Below are 19,539 nucleotides of genomic sequence, written 5' to 3'. Positions count from 1 at the left end.
AAAAAAAAAAAAAAAAAAAAAAAAGATATAAGATTGTATTTCTAAGTAGTAGCAAAAAAAAAAACCAATCTAAAAACAAAACTTTTAAATTCCACTCACAATATCATCACAAAATAAAATATTTAGGAATAAATTTAACAGGATATGCATTGAAAATATAAAATGTGGCCGAGAAACTAAGCACCTAAATAAAGAATTACAATATTAAGATGGCAATTCTGTGAATCTTTTTGCAACATGGTTAAAATTTTAAAGTGGGAACAGACTCTTCATAAAAGAAGATACTATGAGTGACCAAAGAACATATAAAAAATATGTTCAACATCATTGGTCATTAGGGAAATACAAATTAACATACCATGAGATACTACTACATAGCCACTAGAATACCTAAAGTTAAAAAGGCTGACAATATTAAATGCTGGCAAGAATAGGAAGAAACTGGAACCCTAATGCATTGCTAATGGGAATATAAAATGGTATAAACTTGGAAAAGATCTTCGAAGTTTCTTAAAATGTTAAAGGCACACTTACCATTTAACCTAGCAATTCCATACCTATGTACATACCCAAGAGAAATTAAAACACATGTCCACACAAGACTTGAGAACAAATGCAGTTGTATTCATAAAGGCCCCAAACTGGCAACAACCCAAGTGTATGTCAAGTGGCAAATGGATAAACACATGTGGTATATCCATACAATGAAATACTACTCAGCATAAAGAGGAATGAACTACTGATATATAATATGGATGAATTTCAAAAACAACATACTATATAGATAAAAGACTACAGATTGTATGAATTCATTGATAATAAAATCCTAGAAAAGGTGAAACTACAGCAACAGAAGGCAGATCTTAAGTGGTTGGCTGGGGTGGAATAGAATAGAGATCGACTGAAAAGGGGCATGAGGGAACTTTTTGGGACGATGGAGGTATTATACAACGGAATTTGGTGAGGGCTGTACAACTTACATAGATCTATTAAAACTCATTCAGCTTCTGAAAAAATATTTTAAAAAGAAATAAAAAATGTAATACCTAAAAAATTAGGGTCTGAAACAAGATTAAAGAAATAAAAAAATAATAAAACTCATTCAACTGTAAAATGGGCGAATTTTATGATATGTAAATTATTTCTCAAAAGCTGTTTTAAAACTTTACTAAACAAAGAATTAACTAAAACTGTTTACTACTGGAACTAAAATAAAAGACACTAATAACTTACTTCCTTTTATAATAATTTTTCTTCCCATAAAAAAAGGTATTCTAAGCAGGATAACCTATCCAAATAACTTTGGGAACATTATTATTGTGCTGTTACTGCCACTAAGATTAGATTACAGAAGTAGCTGCAAGTCTGCTAAAAAGATGGAAACTTATCTCACGCCATGGGATAAGGGTCTTCTGCCATACCTGTCAGTAAGGGATGGGTGGGGATGTGACACAGGCTGCAACGAATGTGCCCTGCACATTTGGTCTTGTAAGAAGAGCTTAGTCTTTGATACTCCTTTGCTTAGGGAGGGGGAGTTCTTCATGTTTCTGACATCTCTCTACAGCCCTGTCAAAGGACATATGGTAGGCTGGGTCTCCAGGACAGTACTGCACTAATGGGCTAAATACATGGAGTTCATGTTCAGTAAAAGGTTTCATTTGTTTTGTTCTAATATCTCAAGTTGCAATTTGCAGAGGAGCAGCAGAGGGACTAATCTACTTGGTTTTAGACTGGAACACTTACACATCGAAGATTAAATGAGGAATACAGATAGCACACTTATGCTTAGGTGAAAAGTACAGTGAGAGTGAAGGGAGGAGTATAGCAAAGGAGGAAAATTTTCTCAGAATTTGCCTCAAGATGTCTAATTACCCTTAGCTCTCACATCTATAATAACTCCCATCAAAAGGTTATGGAACTTTTTTTCCTTTTGGGAGGATGGACGGGACACTTCCTTCTCTTGAGTCACACATAACATACACCCCAATTGTTGCTATCTTAGGAATACCGGAGAAGCTTTAGTCTTTCGTCACCCAGACTCAGCATATAAATAGGACTTTCTAAAGGCTGGGGTCTTTTGCTTAACCATGCTCTATCCCCATAACTCATAGTAGAGCACGGACTCTCCACACAATGGCAATAATGGTAACACTTCACCAGTCAAATCAGTTTGGGTCATAATAAAAGATCTCAGGTGTTTCTCTGCATAGCAGGGTTTTCTGGTGGATCTACGCAAGAACACTGTCAACAGAATAAGGCTTTTTAAAAGAACATATTGCCTCACTTTCTTTTAGAGACATAGGACAGAATGCCAAATGTTCCTGACAGGTTCACACTTGGATGAGGATTAAAATTAAGGCACAGACGCGTGGGCTGATTTCAGATGCTGGTGAAATGGATCAGCCTGGTAACTGCATGTCCCCAACATGTGTCCTAATCACTGCAGCTCCTTGCCCCACTCAAGACCTTATGGATATCACTGTTCGTTCACTTTGCAGTCCCTGCAGTGGCAGCAGCAGTTGTGACACATGCACATTCCTTTTCACTCAATCAGTTCACATTCTCTCTAGATCATTCCCTTAAAAAGATTCAACAACCTCCATGGCTTTCCAACATGTTGAATGTTTCTAAAAGTCAGATTAGATCATGTTCATTGTATTCAAAACTACTGATGGCTTCTCACTATAAACTAACATCCAAACTCCTCAGCCTGGAATCTGGAATCCTTTTCCTCCCTTTCTAACAGTCTGTCCTCATTTGACTCCAAGACTTCAGCCAGCTGAACAGAGGTCATCTCCTAAACACCAGCTTTGCCCAAGCATCCCCTCATTTCTCATCTCTGAGTCCCAACCTTCCTTTAAAGCCCCAATTGTAAAAGCCTGTCCAGAATCTTGAGTTGGAATTAATCTCTCCCTCTCCATATCACTATAACATAGGCTTATACCTTGATAAATGCTTATGGTAGGCTGTTCCAGGTGTCAGTTATTTTATGTATGTCTGCCTTCCTCTTGGGTCCAGCAAATACCTACTTGAGTGCACATTAAAATCACCTTGGGGGTCCTTGGAGAAGTGGCTGATTCCAGGATTGGGGAAATTTAGGGACACATGCTGTTATGCCAAAGAATAAGGGAATGTTCCCAAACCCTCCCCCCACCACTGAAAAAAGATGTGAAGTATGTCATAAGAGTAAAGGAGCGAACAGAAAGTAACTTCCACTGGCTAAATCCGGGACAATTTGAGCATCAAAGTAATTAAGTCCAGTTGGTTGTCCATATCCATGGGTTCCGCACTCAACAACCACGTATCAAAAATGTAGTTAGGCCTATGATGGTTGTGTCTGCGCTGACACATACAGATTTCTTCTTTTTGTCATTATTCCCTAAACAACATAGTACGTAACAATTTACATAGCATTTACACTGTATTAGGTATTATAGGTAATCTAGAGATGACAAAGTATATGAGAGGAGGTACACAGGTTATGTGCAATGCTACATCATTTTATATCAGGGACTTAGGCATCCTTGAATTTGGTATCCATGGGAGGCTCTGGAGCCAATTCCCTGCAGATACCAGGGGACAACTGTACCGTAACAAATCATAAACCATTAAAAAAGATAAGAGCCCATGAGTCCATACAAGTAACAGATAAATAAATGGGGGAGAGGAGGTGGGTTCACTTTCAGAAGAATGCTGAGTGCCAAATAGTAAATGCTGAGGGAGTGCTAGAGTTAGTAAATCATCATTTTGCAACCCTCCTAGCAGAGATTGGCTTAGACAAGAATCATCAACGGATGATGAATCTAGGGGAAATTTTTCACGAGGAGCAGAGCATTTACTTGGTCTTAAAGTGTTTTCCCACAGATTGCTTTATAGGTGCAAGGGGAAAAATAGTAACTACATAGTGGAGCAACCAGGGAATGCCTTGACTAGGTGGGTGTATCAAAATTAACATCAACAATGAGGGCTGATGGACATCTGTGTCTCCCATAAAACCCTGAGAAGGACACATGATTATCTATGTAGTAGACTGGGTGAGAATTCGTAGCCTGAATCTAATTATGAAGAAATATCAGAACAAGGAGTGTTCTATTAAAACCCCAAATAAGGAGTGTTCTATTAAAAAATAGGTGAGGGGAGGGATAGAGGGTTGTATTCTTTAAAAATGTCAATACCATAAAAAACAGAAAGGCTATAAAAACACTCCATGGGAACGTGTTCTACCAAATCAGAACCTCTGGGGGTGGGTCCCAACAATCTGTGGTTTTAACATTTTCTCCAGGTAAATTCTGATGCTCGCTTAAGTTTTGTTTTTGTTTGTTTTCCAGTTTTTAAGAGACATGGTCTTTCTCTGTTGCCCATGCTGCAGTGCAGTGGTGTGACCAAGACTCACTACAGCCTCGAACTCCTGGGTTGAAAGCCATCCTCCCACCTTGGCCTCCCAAGTAGGTAGGACCACAGGTGTACACCATCTTGCCTGGCAATAATTTTCCTAGAGACAGGGTTTTACTATGTTGCCCATCTCTACAAAAAATAGAGACGGACAACAAGCTGGTCTTGAACTCCTGGCCTCAAGGGATTCTCCCACCTTGGCCTCCTAAAGTGTTGGGATTACAGGTGTGAGCCACAACACCAGGCCCCTACTCAAGTTTGAAACCACAGATCTAGACTATAAGCTCTTAGATTCTGTACTTCTAGCTTCTATATTCCTCATAAAACCTAAAAAAAAAAAATGCTTTCTGCATATTCAGATTTCAATAAATGCTTGCTGAATTTGGTTTGACAGTGAATGATAAGGCAGCAATGACCACTGAGACACTTGGAGATGATCAACTACTCCAGAGGCCCCAGCTAACACATCACTTCAGGTTTCTAAAGTGAATAGAAAACTTATTTTGAAAACAATAAAGGATGTCAGATTACTCGGGAGGTTAATAAAAGCACTATTGTCCCCAAAGGGAGCATATCCACTTAGTCTGTTAATGCACCAATTGAAAATATGTTAAAACTTACACACACTCTTCGACTGGTATTTAAAAATTAGTTCTGCAGTTCTAGCAAGCATTGCACAGTGATTAAGAAGCCAAGAAGGCCAGGGGTGGTGGCTCATGCCTGAAATCCTAGCACTTTGGGAGGCTGAGGCAGGTGGATTGCCTGAGCTCAAGAGTTCAAGACCAGCCTGGGCAACACGGTTAAACCCCGTCTCTACTAAAATACAAAAAATTAGCCAGGCGTGGTAGCGTGCACCTGTAGTCCCAGCTACTCGGGAGGCTGAAGCAGGAGAATTGCTTGAACCTGGGAGGCAGAGGTTGCAGTGAGCTGAGATCGCGCCACTGCACTCCAGCCTGGGCGACTCTGTTACCCCCCACCCCCCCCCAAAAAGGAAGCCAAGCTACGTGTATCATGCAAGATCTGCTCAGAGAAGACGGCATTCTTGTGGCTGTGACCCAGATTTGATGAACATGGCCAGATTTCAGAAGAACATCCTCTAGGTGGCAATTCAGGAGACAAGACTCCTGCAATGAGAATGAGCGGATCAATTCGCCTACTGGGTAGAAAATGAAAACAAATAGATCCATTTTCAGGCACTTGTTTTCTATCTTGAGAAGTTAAACTACTGAAGATGCTCTAAGATGCAGGATATCATCCCAACCTCGCAACCACATGCCTTTTCTAACTGGCACCTGAAAGATTTCACAGGAAAAGGGTGTTACTTTGGTATTGTTGATTTAAAGGTTATCTAGTCACAGTGAAGCATAGGATAATTCCTCTTCAAAATTCCTCCTTATTGAAAGCCCATGGAGTGTCTTGGCAATTAACAATTCCTATCACCTCTAGCTGTTCCCTATGTAAGAAGGCTCAGAACTCGCCTTACAAATTGCTCTTTTGAAGATCAAAGGGAAGCCGAATGTGTCTGTGTGTGCTCTCGATGAGACTGTAATTTAATGGAATTTTTAGAGAAGGCTTCACTGGCAGTGTTTGGATGACAGCCCTGGGGCAGAGGATTCAGGGGAGCTTGGCCACTGTTCCCTTTGGAGGTCTTCCCTGCCTTTAATTGGCACCTCATTAGAAATTAATGAAAATGACATCCTCTGTTCTTCCTGCTCTAGGCATCGAATGCTACAAAAAGGCCCATCACAATTCATAACACATTCAATTTATATAGCAATGGCTCTTAAGCATTATTTATGAGATGTGAATTTCTTGTCAGCAGTTAATAACCTGTACAGAATGGAAGGCAAATGGAAGAAAAGATTGCAAATATATATATATATAAAGATTTTCTGCAGTGAAGAAGTGTTCTGTTTGAGTTCAAACTATCTTCCTGAGTCTTCACTTTCAGTAGTAAATTACTGTGTTATCCCCCTACTAAAACCTTTCAGGGCAGTTAAACATCTCTCCAACATTCATGCATCCTCAAGGAAATACCTGTACAACTCACCCTTTCCTAGAGATCCAAGCAGGCAGGAGGAACACAAGAGCTCTTTGTCAAAGACAGTCCCAGACTTTTTTAACGGCATGTTCCCATTGTTGTCCTTATCTTTTGAAGGGTGGCAGTTGACTCAGTAATTTTTCTGGGCACATAAGTGTAATACTCTCAGTGGGTCAAATTGAATGCCCAGCTGTCTCTAGGAAAGTTACATCTTGTTGAGACTTCAGAAAGCTCAGGGCTTTCTTCTCCAACAGAAAAAGTCAAATCTCCCTGTAAGCAGACTCTCGGAATTGGGTACAAGCCCAGAAACTACATGTCAGCAGAACATTTAAAAAGGATGCATATTGCAACAAACCCAATACACATTTAGCAATTCAGCCTCCTGCCCACAAAGGTTAAGAATATGGCAGAGTAATCTATATTTACCAGAGATTAGACATGTGGGCTTTACTTGGGTGAATGTGAAGTCATCTAACATGTATTACCGTTTTTTTTTTTTTTTTCAGGTGGATGCTAAGACCTTAGGAGATTAGGTAGTTTGTGTCAAAAGCTGAAGGGTAAACTGGGAGACCTGGTTACAACATCTTTATATCTCAGTGTTAAATTGTGCAATCTCCTGTTTGCCTGATAAGAAGAAGCATTAGCCACTGCCAGGGGCAAGACAGCATACTTGATAGACCAATTGCTTGATCTGCTATGGCAAATCCTGTGTAGTACCCAGGATTTAGTTACTTTCAAGGAAGAAACAAGAACAGATGGTTCAGGAACGTCCCACAATTCTAACTGAGGGACAACCAAAGGCCTATGTTACAAAAGCAACAGCTAAAATGACCAGGTAGGCTCACAACACTGGTAACAGACTGAACTGCTCAAATTCCCTGAGAGTTCACATGAAGACCAAAGCAAGAAACTGCAGATCACAAAAGATGAGAAAGCCTCTTCAGTGTGGAGTGAAGCTGGTTAGCCAGCAGAGCCCAGAGTTTCCTCAGCCAACCACAGTGTCCCTGCCTTATGTCACCAAGAATTTAAAATTGTCTGGCAGGGTTGATCGAAATAGCCTAATAATAAGGTTCTGAACTTACCTGGGCCATACTGCATGCATGTACACACGGAAGTCTGAAAACTGCTGTCAGCCTCTGTTCCCACCACCTATCCTAATCTTCTTTACAGTTTCCCAAAAATGCTTAGCACTATAACCAAAATGCCCTAAAAACCTTATCTGGTAACATTTAAGACTCCCCATGCTGGTTCCGGTTTCTGCAGTTGAATATGCACTTCTAATCTTGTGGAGTAACACATACACCAGAATGTGTAACAAACAGGTATCTGGTCATAACAGGAACAGGAGTTTCAACTTAGTTTCTATGAAAAGCTAATATCCTCTCTCTTCCTTCCCATTTCCAATACGGCAGATAATTGAGGAACCGTAGCAGCAAAGGCTGCCGCTTCAGGAGATAGTAAACTTCCAGTGACTATTACTTTATAACTGCTGAGTGAACTATTTAGTCCTGACTGTCAGCAATAGTACTTGTAGGATATCTTTGGCTGTCCCAGAAGTGAAAGGGGGCTTCTAAAGTTGACTTCTCAGAAAGAAAGAAACAGGATTCTCAGAGGCTACAGTCAGGTCTCACAGTCAGCCTGATGACAGCTGAACTGGTCCTCAAACAATTTTATAACAGTATGTTTTAAAACCAGGGAATAAACAAAAGTACAGGAAACTAAATCAGCCTAAAATAATGCCGCTACACAATTTTATTCCTATGTGTCATGATACATGTGGTCATGAAGAGAGAAAAGGCTGACTTAAGTTTTGTTCCACTGCAGGTAGGCATCCCTGTGCAGCAATTCTAAAAGGTATTACACTACAGAATATGGAAGGAAAGGTGACTGTAAAGCTATTTCCGACTGGGTATATGGTGGCTCATGCCTGTAATCCCAGCACTTTGTGAGGCAGAGGCAGAAGGATGAATTCAGCCCAGAAAAAAAAAAAAAGGCAATTTCAAGGTATTAACTGACTAGATGAACTAAGGTTCAAAGGAAACTTTCTAATCAAAGCTTAATTTAACAGGGAGATGGAGAAAAAAGTCTTCCATAAATAGTAAGAAGTTCATTCAAAATTAACTTACTATCTGAATTTTATGGTACATACTCCAGAATTTTGTTTGGTAAACTTCTGAAGTCGTGAGAAGAAACCAGAGTAGCAAGTGGTGGGGGGAAGTTGAAAGCACTAAGCAGTGAGATGTAGCTCTAAGGAGATATGCATAAGAACAGGGGGATGTTTTTGTCTTTTTTGCATGCGTGAGAATAAAGGGTGTTTAGAGGCAAACATCCTGTACTCCTGATTTCTCAAGCCCCAAACTTACATCGCAGGCACTACTGTAGCAAACTTACAGTACTCAGAAGAACAAAAGACTCCAGCCACTTAATTCCCAAAGCTGGGCCAAAGTGTTAAGGATATAGTCTCCATCATGCCACTGGGGGAGATGCTTACCACAGCGACACGATCCCAATTCCTGCTGCACCAGCTCCAGTTTGGTTTGGCACTGGAAGCACCGACGTCGACTCTTCTGTTTAGATCGACTGGTTTCCTCGGACCGTTCCGTATTCTCCAGTAGTCGTGGCCGTTTTACTGGTGAAGCCTCATTCTCAGAGTGTGAATCTGACCAAAACAACATATTCGGGGATCAGGATTAGTGCTTGGCCTGGCAAGCACAGCTGATTAATGTATTTCCAGGCATTCTCCTGACCGGGCTACTGCCCTTGTCCAGGAAGGAATCAGACCCATGAAAGCCAGTTCTGACTTGCTTGGTTTATATCGCACAAACCATGACAAGCATGTACCTTTAGTGCTGACTTCTAACCAGCTAGGCCTGAGCTGGAGAGGAGAGTGAGGGTGGCTCAACAAAAACCAGTTCTATGTTGCTGTTTTTTTTTTTTTTTAAAAGCTGAGATTCTATGAAGAGACCATTCCAGCTAGAAATGGGGTCCTGTCTTTGTATCCCCTTGCTGGGACCTAGAGGCTGCCTGTATTGGTTAGGTATCTTTTCTTGGGTATTTGCTTGTCCTCAAGTAGACTGTAATTCTTTAAAGATGGGACTATGTCTAATGTTATCTCTGTATCACTATGCTTTCACAATTCCATTCCCAAAGCCAGTGTTTGATGAGTGATCTGTAATCTTTTATAGTAAAATTACTCATGTTTCTACTCTTAAAGACACAAAAGTCAGGTTCTAATACTGACAAGTATTATTCAATTTGATTCAGAATGAATGAAGGGGCACCTCTGCTGGTGCACATGCAAGCTGCCCTATTACCTCCACTATGGTGTGGTGCAGCAGCAGCACTGGGCACCCCACCCTGAGGTGGAGCAAAAATGGCAGGTGGAGGGGGGTGTACTCTGTGACAACTGTGTCTTATATAACCTCAAAAAAGTAATTAAGATGCAATAAAGTTCCTATCACAGGCAAGGCTGTAAATGACTCTTGCCTTCAACAAACTGGGCAGCTCTTTGGGGCTCTGTACTCCTGAAATAGCTGCCTGCATACCCACGACGTACCTCCTACCAAGTTCCAAAGTTGTTTGTGCTAAATTACCTCTAGAAGGGAGTCTCCTAAACAGTCTTCCTCAAAATAATCCAGATGCTACACCTTCTCACCCCTCTGTCACTCCCACCTTGGTCTAAGCCATTACCAACTCATCAAGCCTACTACAAGAGCCTCTTCACTGGTCTCTCTGCTCACCCCCTTGTCTCTACAGTCTATTCTCCATATAGCAGACAAGTGACTCTGTTAAAAATCAAGTTAGAATCATGTTACTTCCCTGCTCAAAACCCTCTAATAGCTCCTCTTGTCAGAGTAAAAGTCCAGATACTTAGACTGTCAAATACCCTGCATGACTTGCCCCACGCTCAGCTCCTGCTGCTTTCCTTCCTTTATCTACACTAGCCTCCTTATTGTCCCCTACCTGTGGGACTTTGTATGTTCTGTCCCTCTATTTGAAACAATCTTCACCCAGATCAACATGGGATCTTATCTCTTTTATCACTCAGGCCCCCGATGGTAGTTTGCTCACAGTCCCCCAGCCCTGCTGAACTGTAATGGCATATGAAGGCCCTGCATATGCCATTTTTTATATCTCTTTTATATATTTGCTCCAATGTCACATTTTCTTTTAAATTTTATTTTGCAAAGTCACATTTTCACTGAAGGCTTCTTCCCTGATCATCAATTCTAGATCATTGAATCCCCATTCTTAGCACTTCCCCTCCTCTGTTTCCCTGTCTTTTATTCCTCCACAGCACTTATCTTTAACATTATGCCCTAAAAGAAAATAAACTCCAAGAGGGCAGGAAATTTCACCTGCTTTGTTCACTGATGTTCCCTCCATGCCTATGCTCAATAAATATTTCTTGAATGAATGAATTTGTCTCCTAGGCAGTCCTAATGTTCTACTTAAAGTGGGTCTAGTGAGAAGCCACAGCCTGTAGGATGTATTTTAGTGAAGGCTGTCTGTATGCCCTTTCCTAGCCTCCCTGTGCGTGAGGAAGATGCTGCACTTCACCCAAGATTGTTCAGTGGACCCTGATGGTGCCCCATCAGGGCATCATCAGTATAGCCTGCTGTGCTGTACTGGCATATGGAGGCCCTGCACCATTCTTAGCAACTACAGACTTCATTTTTCATCTCATTTAATTCTTCCAGTCCTACATGACATTTTGCCCCAATACAAACCAACTAAATAAGACCTCTGATGAAAACAACCAAAAGTAAGTTCAGCCTATTTCCCAGCTCTGCTGAGCAAAGCTGTCTAGGCCTAGGCCCAGTCAATGTGGTGACTAAGGTGGCCGCAGATAGGGCAGGCTCTCTCTCCCTTCTTCTACAAGAGCAACAAGCAACAATTTAAATGTAAATCATTACAAAGCAGTCAGCTGAAAGAAATTCACCTTGTATGAGCCACACTGCTCTCTGGGGATGTCCTTTTACACAAACCAGCAATGGCTCTATTTATATTAATAATCCTATTTAGATCTTTTTTTTTGTAACGAGAAAATTCTAGAGTAAAAACTATAACAAAAAAATATTTTTTTCTGAGACAAAGTCCTAAATTCAAAGCATCCTTACAGGAAGTTGCTCCCATTGGGAGGCAGGTGTCAGCACAAGATGGGGAGGCAGCTGAGGCCTTTTCATTATTAATATGATTAAAATCTGGAGGGCCCTGGCACAATGCCAGCACACCTCTAATCTAACAGAGAACTGCTCAGACCCTGAGCCCCTTTCTTTCACACCTCTGTGTCTGAAAATGAAGAGTTCACATTTAGAGCTCTTTCTACATGAATCTATCCCAAACTGTCAAACACGCTGTCCATTTGCAAAGCACCCACCTCCATTTCTAAAACAAACCTTTGCTGCAAGGAGAAGACAATTTAATTTCACTGTGTCAATGAAACTGGGAGAAAAAATAAAGAAAAGACAAAAAGAATTTGAGTGTNGCTGAGGCCTTTTCATTATTAATATGATTAAAATCTGGAGGGCCCTGGCACAATGCCAGCACACCTCTAATCTAACAGAGAACTGCTCAGACCCTGAGCCCCTTTCTTTCACACCTCTGTGTCTGAAAATGAAGAGTTCACATTTAGAGCTCTTTCTACATGAATCTATCCCAAACTGTCAAACACGCTGTCCATTTGCAAAGCACCCACCTCCATTTCTAAAACAAACCTTTGCTTCAAGGAGAAGACAATTTAATTTCACTGTGTCAATGAAACTGGGAGAAAAAATAAAGAAAAGACAAAAAGAATTTGAGTGTGGCAATGTTATCCATAAGCTAACTATGTCCAAATAAGTAAGGGAGTTAGACATGTGAAGAAATTTTTTTTTTTTTTTTTTTTTTTTTTTTTTTTTTTTTTGAGACGGAGTCTTGCTCTGTCGCCCAGGCTGGAGTGCAGTGGCCAGATCTCAGCTCACTGCAAGCTCCGCCTCCCGGGTTCACGCTATTCTCCTGCCTCAGCCTTCGGAGTAGCTGGGACTACAGGCGCCCGCCACCTCGCCCGGCTAGTTTTTTTGTATTTTTTAGTAGAGATGGGGTTTCACCGTGTCAGCCAGGATGGTCTCGATCCCCTGACCTCGTGATCCGCCCGTCTCGGCCTCCCAAAGTGCTGGGATTACAGGCTTGAGCCACCGCGCCCGGCAAGAAATTTTTTTTTAATGTATGAGTCCTATGGCTGAGAAATAGATTTCATATTTACATAACCACAATCATTAGTCATCACCAAACAACCCACTTTCATGGGTCCCCCCGACCCCTGCCCTGCAAAGTTAGGAGGCCTGTGCAGTTTTCACCTCTTTTTCTCTTAATTCCCCACCTTATCTGATCAATGGGCATTCAACAGCAACACTAAGAAATGTCTACATGGTCCCATGCTGAGATTTTCCTTGATCTATTCCACATTAATAAAAAGACCACTGAGTTATTTGTTCTGGTAGGCAGTAGGCATGGAATATTCTTGAACAATGAATCCTAAAGGAGGTTTCTGATGCTGCCACAGCTTCTGGTATGATATACTGGTCATCCTAAAAGAACACCATTAAGCCCTAGTCAGTCCTCTGACAATCAATGCCCCAGCATCTGTACAAGTCTATGACCAAAGGCATCCATGTATACAGAAAGTCTGGGCCCCAGGAAGCAGTCCTAGATGATTCTAAACCAAGGCAGAAAAAATGTCTAACAGAATGTGTTATGTTTTAGAATCAAGGAACTATTCCAGCTAGTAAGAGATCCACACCTTTGAAGCTCTGGAATATCCCCACTTACTCTTCCCTAGATGAAGATCTGTTAGATGCTCTCTAATGCTCCCTCCCACAGAGAACGAGAGTAAATAAGCTTCCCAAACTGCTCGCTATCCTCCACATGCTATTGTCCAAGAGGGTGACTATGTCTGTGTAATTTCTTGGAGAAGCAAACCATTCTCTGGCATTTTCTCACAAGTCAACTTTTAATGAGAAGCTAATGAAATAAATAGTAATCTATAGAATCATCCTCCTTGCATAAGAAATTTACATTTCCTCTGCTAATTAGTTAACAAAACCTTCGTGCCATGGGGCGAGTTGCTTAATTAAGAGAAACAGATGTCCAGGGCAGGGGTTCTAATGACATGATAATGAATTAAATAATTCAACTATTTATTTATGTTTTAGGTCAATTAGAAAAAGACTACCAGGAAAAAAAAAAAAAGATCCAAACGTGGCTGACATTAAAGGAACCATCTACTGCCCATATTTGAATAAATTAAACTTTAATGATTTACTTTTGCTCACAAGTATCATTGCTTGTTACCCTGAAGCACTGCCAATTTCCTGAAAACACCTAACAGTCTACTTGCATACTCTGAACTTGGGCAGTAACGGTTAAATGTGGAGAGAGAGGTGAAGAGAAATAACTCTTACATGCAGCTTTAACTGACAGAAGAAGCAAGTCCTTGCAAGGAGTATGCTCATTAGCAGCAGGAGGAACTCCCGTGCCAAGCTGGAAACCATTCCCACTCTAGGAGTTAACAGTGACTTCTAATTAAGGTCCTTCATAAATGGCCAACAAAGCAGATTCTTTTTTTCCAGTATGCTTCTTCTTGAGAACATAATCTAGTGTGGATATACCCATGGAGAGCGGCCACTCCCCCATTCCAGGTTCACACTTCTTGGTAGTCACCAGACCCCTGCTTTCTCTGCCAATGTTTAATAGAATGAGAAAGATATCACATCAGAACTAGTCAAAGTAAAGTCTGATCAAGAATCATAATGTGATTAAATAAGGAAGGAAAATCTTAAGAAGGATTTTGCTTATTTAGTTTTCTTGGTGTGAAAGTAACTGCTGCTTAATTTTCAACAGAGAGACAAGTACTGCACAGTCTGTCTCTCAGTATCCAAGGGAGATTGGTGCCAGGACCCCCCAAGGATACCAAATTCCACAAATGCTCAAGAAGCTTATATAAAATGGCACAGTATTTGCATATAAGCTACATAATCCTCCTGTATACAGCTGACCCTTGAACAACATAGGGTTTGGGGTGCTGACCCCCCGTTACAGTTGAAAATTTTCATATAACTTCTGCCTCTCTCAAAACTTAGCTAGTAATAGCCTGCTGCTGACCAGAAGTCTCACTGATAACACACAATTAACACATATTTTGCATGTTTTATGTATTACATACTGTATTCTTACAATAAAGTAAGCTACAGGAAGAAAAAATATTAAGAAAACCATATGGAAGAGAAAACACAGTTTCTCTTAAGTGTAAGTGGATCATTAAAGTCTTCATCCTTGTGGTCTTCACGTTGAGTAGCTGAGGAGGAGGAGACGAAGGAGGAGTGGGGGGCTGGTCTTGCAGTTTCTGGGATGGCAGAGGCAGAAGGAGATCTGCGCATAGTGGACCCACCTGCACAATTGAAACCCATGTTGTTCAAGGGTCAACTGTACTTTAATCTTCTCTGGATTACTTATAATCCCTAATATAAACACTATGTAAATAGTTGTTACACTGTGTTATTTAGGGAATAATGACAAATCTACATGTTCAGTATGACACAATCATCCATTTTTTCCCAAATATTTTCAGTCTATGGTTGGTTGAATCCACAGATGTGGAACTCATGGATATGGTAGGCTGGCTGTACAGTGATTTTAAATATATGGAATCTTCCGAAGAGAGGAATTCTTCTAATTGTACTTTCCTAGCCAATCTCAGAAAGTAGTGGTAAGACTTTCAATTAGGAACACAGTTTAACTGGAAAGCTTAACTGGAGACAACAAACAGCCACTTCTTTTAAAATTCTGTTTTGTCTCTGGCAGAAATTGACATTTGTTCCTTACTGTCACAGTTCTTGTCTTTATTACTCATGTTCTCTCCTGAAAATTTCCAAATAAATTGTGTCAGGCCTGTCAAAGCTGAATTTCAATCTCTCTTAATCTCCTGTCACCCTGCAGCTGGCAGCTTGCACACACCCCATGCACTAACCACGGCTGTGGCTTCCTGACATCTCAGGCAGGCAGGCTCTTAGGCCTCTGTACAAGCCAACACTCACAATACAGAATAGGAGAGTGGGAGAAGCAATGTGGCAACAAAGAGAAGAAAGCCTTCTGCTATTCCCTTCACCCACACCTTCCCTTACTTCTATGAAAGACATATCTGTTTAATCTCAGGCTCTATGACAGTTTTTGAGGTACTCAGTTTTTTTAGAACCTATCAGTCTCTTGACAGATTGACATTTATGATCCCAACAGCCTGTGCAAACATCAGTAAGAGCAATAATTAACAAACCCTCACACATCACTGCTGTTTCTCCTTCGACCACTCAAAAGGAGCTTTAAGCTGGTAAAACCTTTGTCCACGAAAAATACCACACTCTCACTGGAAAAACTGATAAAAGAGGCTTGAAAAAAACTTGTTTTACAGGTACTTTCTCTCTGTGTTTCCCCTCATGCTTTGCTTTCAGGGTATATGCTGGGATTAGATTCATCTTCTCCTGACATTCTACTCTGTGTGTCACGAAAGACTTTAAGAGAGAAAACACCTTGCTACCCATTAAAAAAATTTTCCCACCTCGTTTGACTGAAATTTTCCCTTCCTTTCTTAATGTTCCTAATGACTCTAAAATAATTGTGGAGTAACACATCCGCTGAAAAGCCATTGTGTGGACAGAGAATGAGGTTCAAGAGGCTGATTATTAAAATTTTGTGGAGAATGCCATCATCTTCATTCGATATGGAGATGAATCTAGCTTGAAATACTCCTAGTATGCCATGTCCTAGATCATAAACATTTAAAAAGTCAGTTGTTCACAAACTGCCAGGCAGTATAATTCCTAAGCATTTGGCTCCCTCTCCTCCTGGGAACACAAGATTGGGAGATGTGGAATGGCTGATCAGGAAGGCTGACCATCTTGGGAGTACACCTGAGCTTTGAGGTCTTTATCCTTAGTATGCTCAAAAAACATACGGCATCAGAAATCTTCTTGGGGCCAACTCTTATCATCTACCAGATTTTGGTCCTCCAGATAGCAATGTAGAAGCTGCTTCTGTGGAGACATTTTTGACTGGAAGACAGCTTAAAGAGCAGCAGAACAAAGAAGTCAGGAGTCATGATAAAATTACCATATGCCCTTCAGGGGATGCGTACCCACAAACCCCAAAGGTATGTTTTTAAGACTGAGATTAGGTTTTTCACTTCCTCACGGCCCATCTTCCCTTCCCATTTCTGGTGCACAGGAACCTGGAAGCTGATTTTGGCGGTACATCATGATACCAGAAACAAGTGACTGAATTCATTAAAATATCAAGCAGGAGAAGCTAATGGGCCATGGGGGAGCAGCTCTCCATCAAATCGAACAATCTTAAACGAAAGTCACAGCAGGCTGGGCGCGGTGGCTCATGCCTGTAATCCCAGCACTTTGGGAGGCCGAGGTGGGTGGATCACGAAGTCAAGAGATCAAGATCATCCTGGCCAATCAACATGTTGAAACCCCGTCTCTACTAAAAATAAAAAATTTAGCTGGGCGTAGTGGCACACACCTGTAGTCCCAGCTACTCAGCAGGTTGAGGCAGGAGAATTGCTTGAACCTGGGAGGTGGAGGTTACAGTGAGCCAAGACTGTGTCACTGCACTCCAGCCTAGGAAACAGAGCGAGACTCTGTCTCAAAAAAAAAAAAGTCACGGCAGCAAGTCCAACAGTTTTTGAGGGCAAGGTTTTCCCTCTAACTCTTCTTTCTAATCCGTATGCCTTCTATTTTTTTTTCTTGCCTGGGCTGGCTAGTTCTTCTGGTATGATGCTGAATATGAGTGTTGAGAGAGAACACCCTTGGTTTGTTACCAGCTGTAGGAAAAATGCATTTAGGCTTTACCCAACATTTTATTTTAAAAATTTCAAACACAGAAAAGGTGAATGAATAATACACTAAGCACCTGTGTACACTCCATTCAGATTCAACAATTAACGTTTTATCCCATTTCTTTAACTTGACTTTAATAGTTAATACTAGGTGTCAACTTGATTGGACTGAGGGATGCCTAGATGGCTAATAAAGTATTGTTTCTGGATGTGTCTGGGTGTGTCTGCCAGAGGAAACTGACGTTTAAGTTGGTGGAATGGGAGAGGAAGATCCACCCTCAATGTGGGTAGGCACCATCCAATCAGCTGCCAGCACAGCCAGAACACAGCAGGAGGAAGAAGGTGGGACAAGTCTGTTTGCTGGCCTTCTGGTCCTCTTTCTTCTTTCTGTGCCAGATGCTTGCTTCTGTCCACCTGTCCTTGGACATCAGACTCCAGGATCTCAGCCTCTAGACTCTGGAGGTGCACGAGTGGCTTCCCAGGGACTCAGGTTCGGCTGCAGACTAAAGGGTGTACTGTCAGCTTCCCTTGTGTTGAGGCTTTCAGACTTGAACTGAGCCACTATCGGCTTCTCTCTTCCCCGGTGTATGGAAGGCTTATCATGGAACTTCCCCTTGTAATCATGTGAGCCAATTCTCCCTAATAAACTCTCTTTTATAAATATATATATCCTATTGGTTCTGTCCCTCTGAAGAATCCTAATACACTCGCCCCTCCATATTTATACTTTCTTCCTCCCAGAACCATCTGAAAATAAGCTACATACATCAAAATACTTCATCCTGGAATATATAGATACCTAATAATAAGGGCATTTCTTTACATGACCAAAATATCATACCTAAGAATATTAAGAATGCCCCAGTGTCACACAATATTTAATATTCAGTGTATAGTGAAATACCCTCATTGTTTTTAAAGGCATGTCCAATCAAGTTTCATGTGTTACATTTAGCTCTTACGTCGAAATCTCTTTTAAACTTAGAACAGTATGGCCTTCAAACTATTTGTTCATTCATTCAAATAACATAAGCTTTTTTTTTTTTTTTTTTTACAATCCTTCTCAGTTTTCCTGTGGAATGTACCACCACCTGGATTTATTCTTTCTTTCCACTCATCAATCAATCAAGCAATCAATGGTATCCTGTAACTTTTAAGGAAGTGGTTATTTACTTATTCATTCAGGCTAGAGTGCAGTGGCTCAATCACGGGTCACTGTAGACTTAACCTCCTGGGCTCAAGTGATCTTCCTGCCTCAGCCTCTTGAGCAGCTGGGACTACAGGCGTGAGGCACCATGCCTGGCTAGTTTTTTGTATTTTTAGTAGAGACAGAGTTTTGCCATATTGCCCAAGCTGGTCTCAAACTCCTGGCCTGAAACAATCTGCCCACCTCGGCCTCTCAAAGTGCTGGGATTACACGTGTGAGTCACTGTGCCTGGCAGGAAGGGAATATTTAATTGTATACCTTCTCTGTTAGATATTCAGAACCAGAAATGTAAAACTTCCATTAGGCACCTGACAAGCTCACATGGCATGGCTGGAGGACTGGCACAAGTAAAGAAGGTGAAGGGCAGGTACTGCGTAATCAACCCAGTTTCTACTGCACCTTGCAGTTGGGGAGAAGAATGCTGTTCCTTCAACTGCCTCCACTTCACCTCTTTCACATACTGGACATCAGAATATGGCTCATGTGTGCCTTGGCAAGGAGGAGATGCTTACGCAAACATTAAGAGATAAGCTTGTTACTAGTGCTTTCAATCATGATTTGTTTTAGTCTGATGGCATTCTCTCTGACTGAAATTGAACCCAGCAGGCCACACAAGTCATTCTTCCAATTATCTCCTTTCCAATGGTCTCCTTGTCTTTTTCTGATGGCCCTTTACCTCCTGACTGACACCACACTACTGTTAGTAGTTGCTATAAGACATCTCTTCATAGCTGCATTACTCAATTCTCTAAAATTCTTATTTTAAACCTAAGGAAAAAATTTGCCAGACTAAAAAACATAAAGAAAAGCCCAGGAATGTTCATTTGTAAAAATAACCACAATTTCATTCAGTGCAATAATATTACCAGTTTATTTGATCTGTTTAATTTATATAGGCTTCTAGATTAACATCTACTCTGTCCAGGGCCATGACAACAGTCAATATCTCATTCATTATTTCTTAAGTGCCTACTGTGCAACAGACACTGGGCTTTGAACTAACAAATCAAAACAAAGCACAGT

General features: G+C 41.1%; 1 protein-coding gene across 4 annotated transcripts in view; it reads right to left on the bottom strand.

Annotated features, from left to right (window-relative positions):
- Nucleotides 1-19,539, bottom strand: part of ZFAND3 (zinc finger AN1-type containing 3) — a 342,184-nt gene that overhangs the window by 30,822 nt on the left and 291,823 nt on the right. For all 4 annotated transcript variants that reach the window (XM_017870149.1, XM_017870151.1, XM_017870150.1 and 1 more), the window contains one exon: nt 8,925-9,092. In XM_017870149.1, coding sequence (XP_017725638.1) covers nt 8,925-9,092 — 168 coding nt within the window. The remainder of the gene's footprint in view (nt 1-8,924; nt 9,093-19,539) is intronic.

Source organism: Rhinopithecus bieti, unplaced genomic scaffold (genome assembly GCF_001698545.2).
Source record: "Rhinopithecus bieti isolate Rb0 unplaced genomic scaffold, ASM169854v2 scaffold_4553, whole genome shotgun sequence".
Lineage (NCBI taxonomy): Eukaryota > Metazoa > Chordata > Mammalia > Primates > Cercopithecidae > Rhinopithecus > Rhinopithecus bieti.
This window is presented reverse-complemented; position numbering and strand designations above follow the sequence as displayed.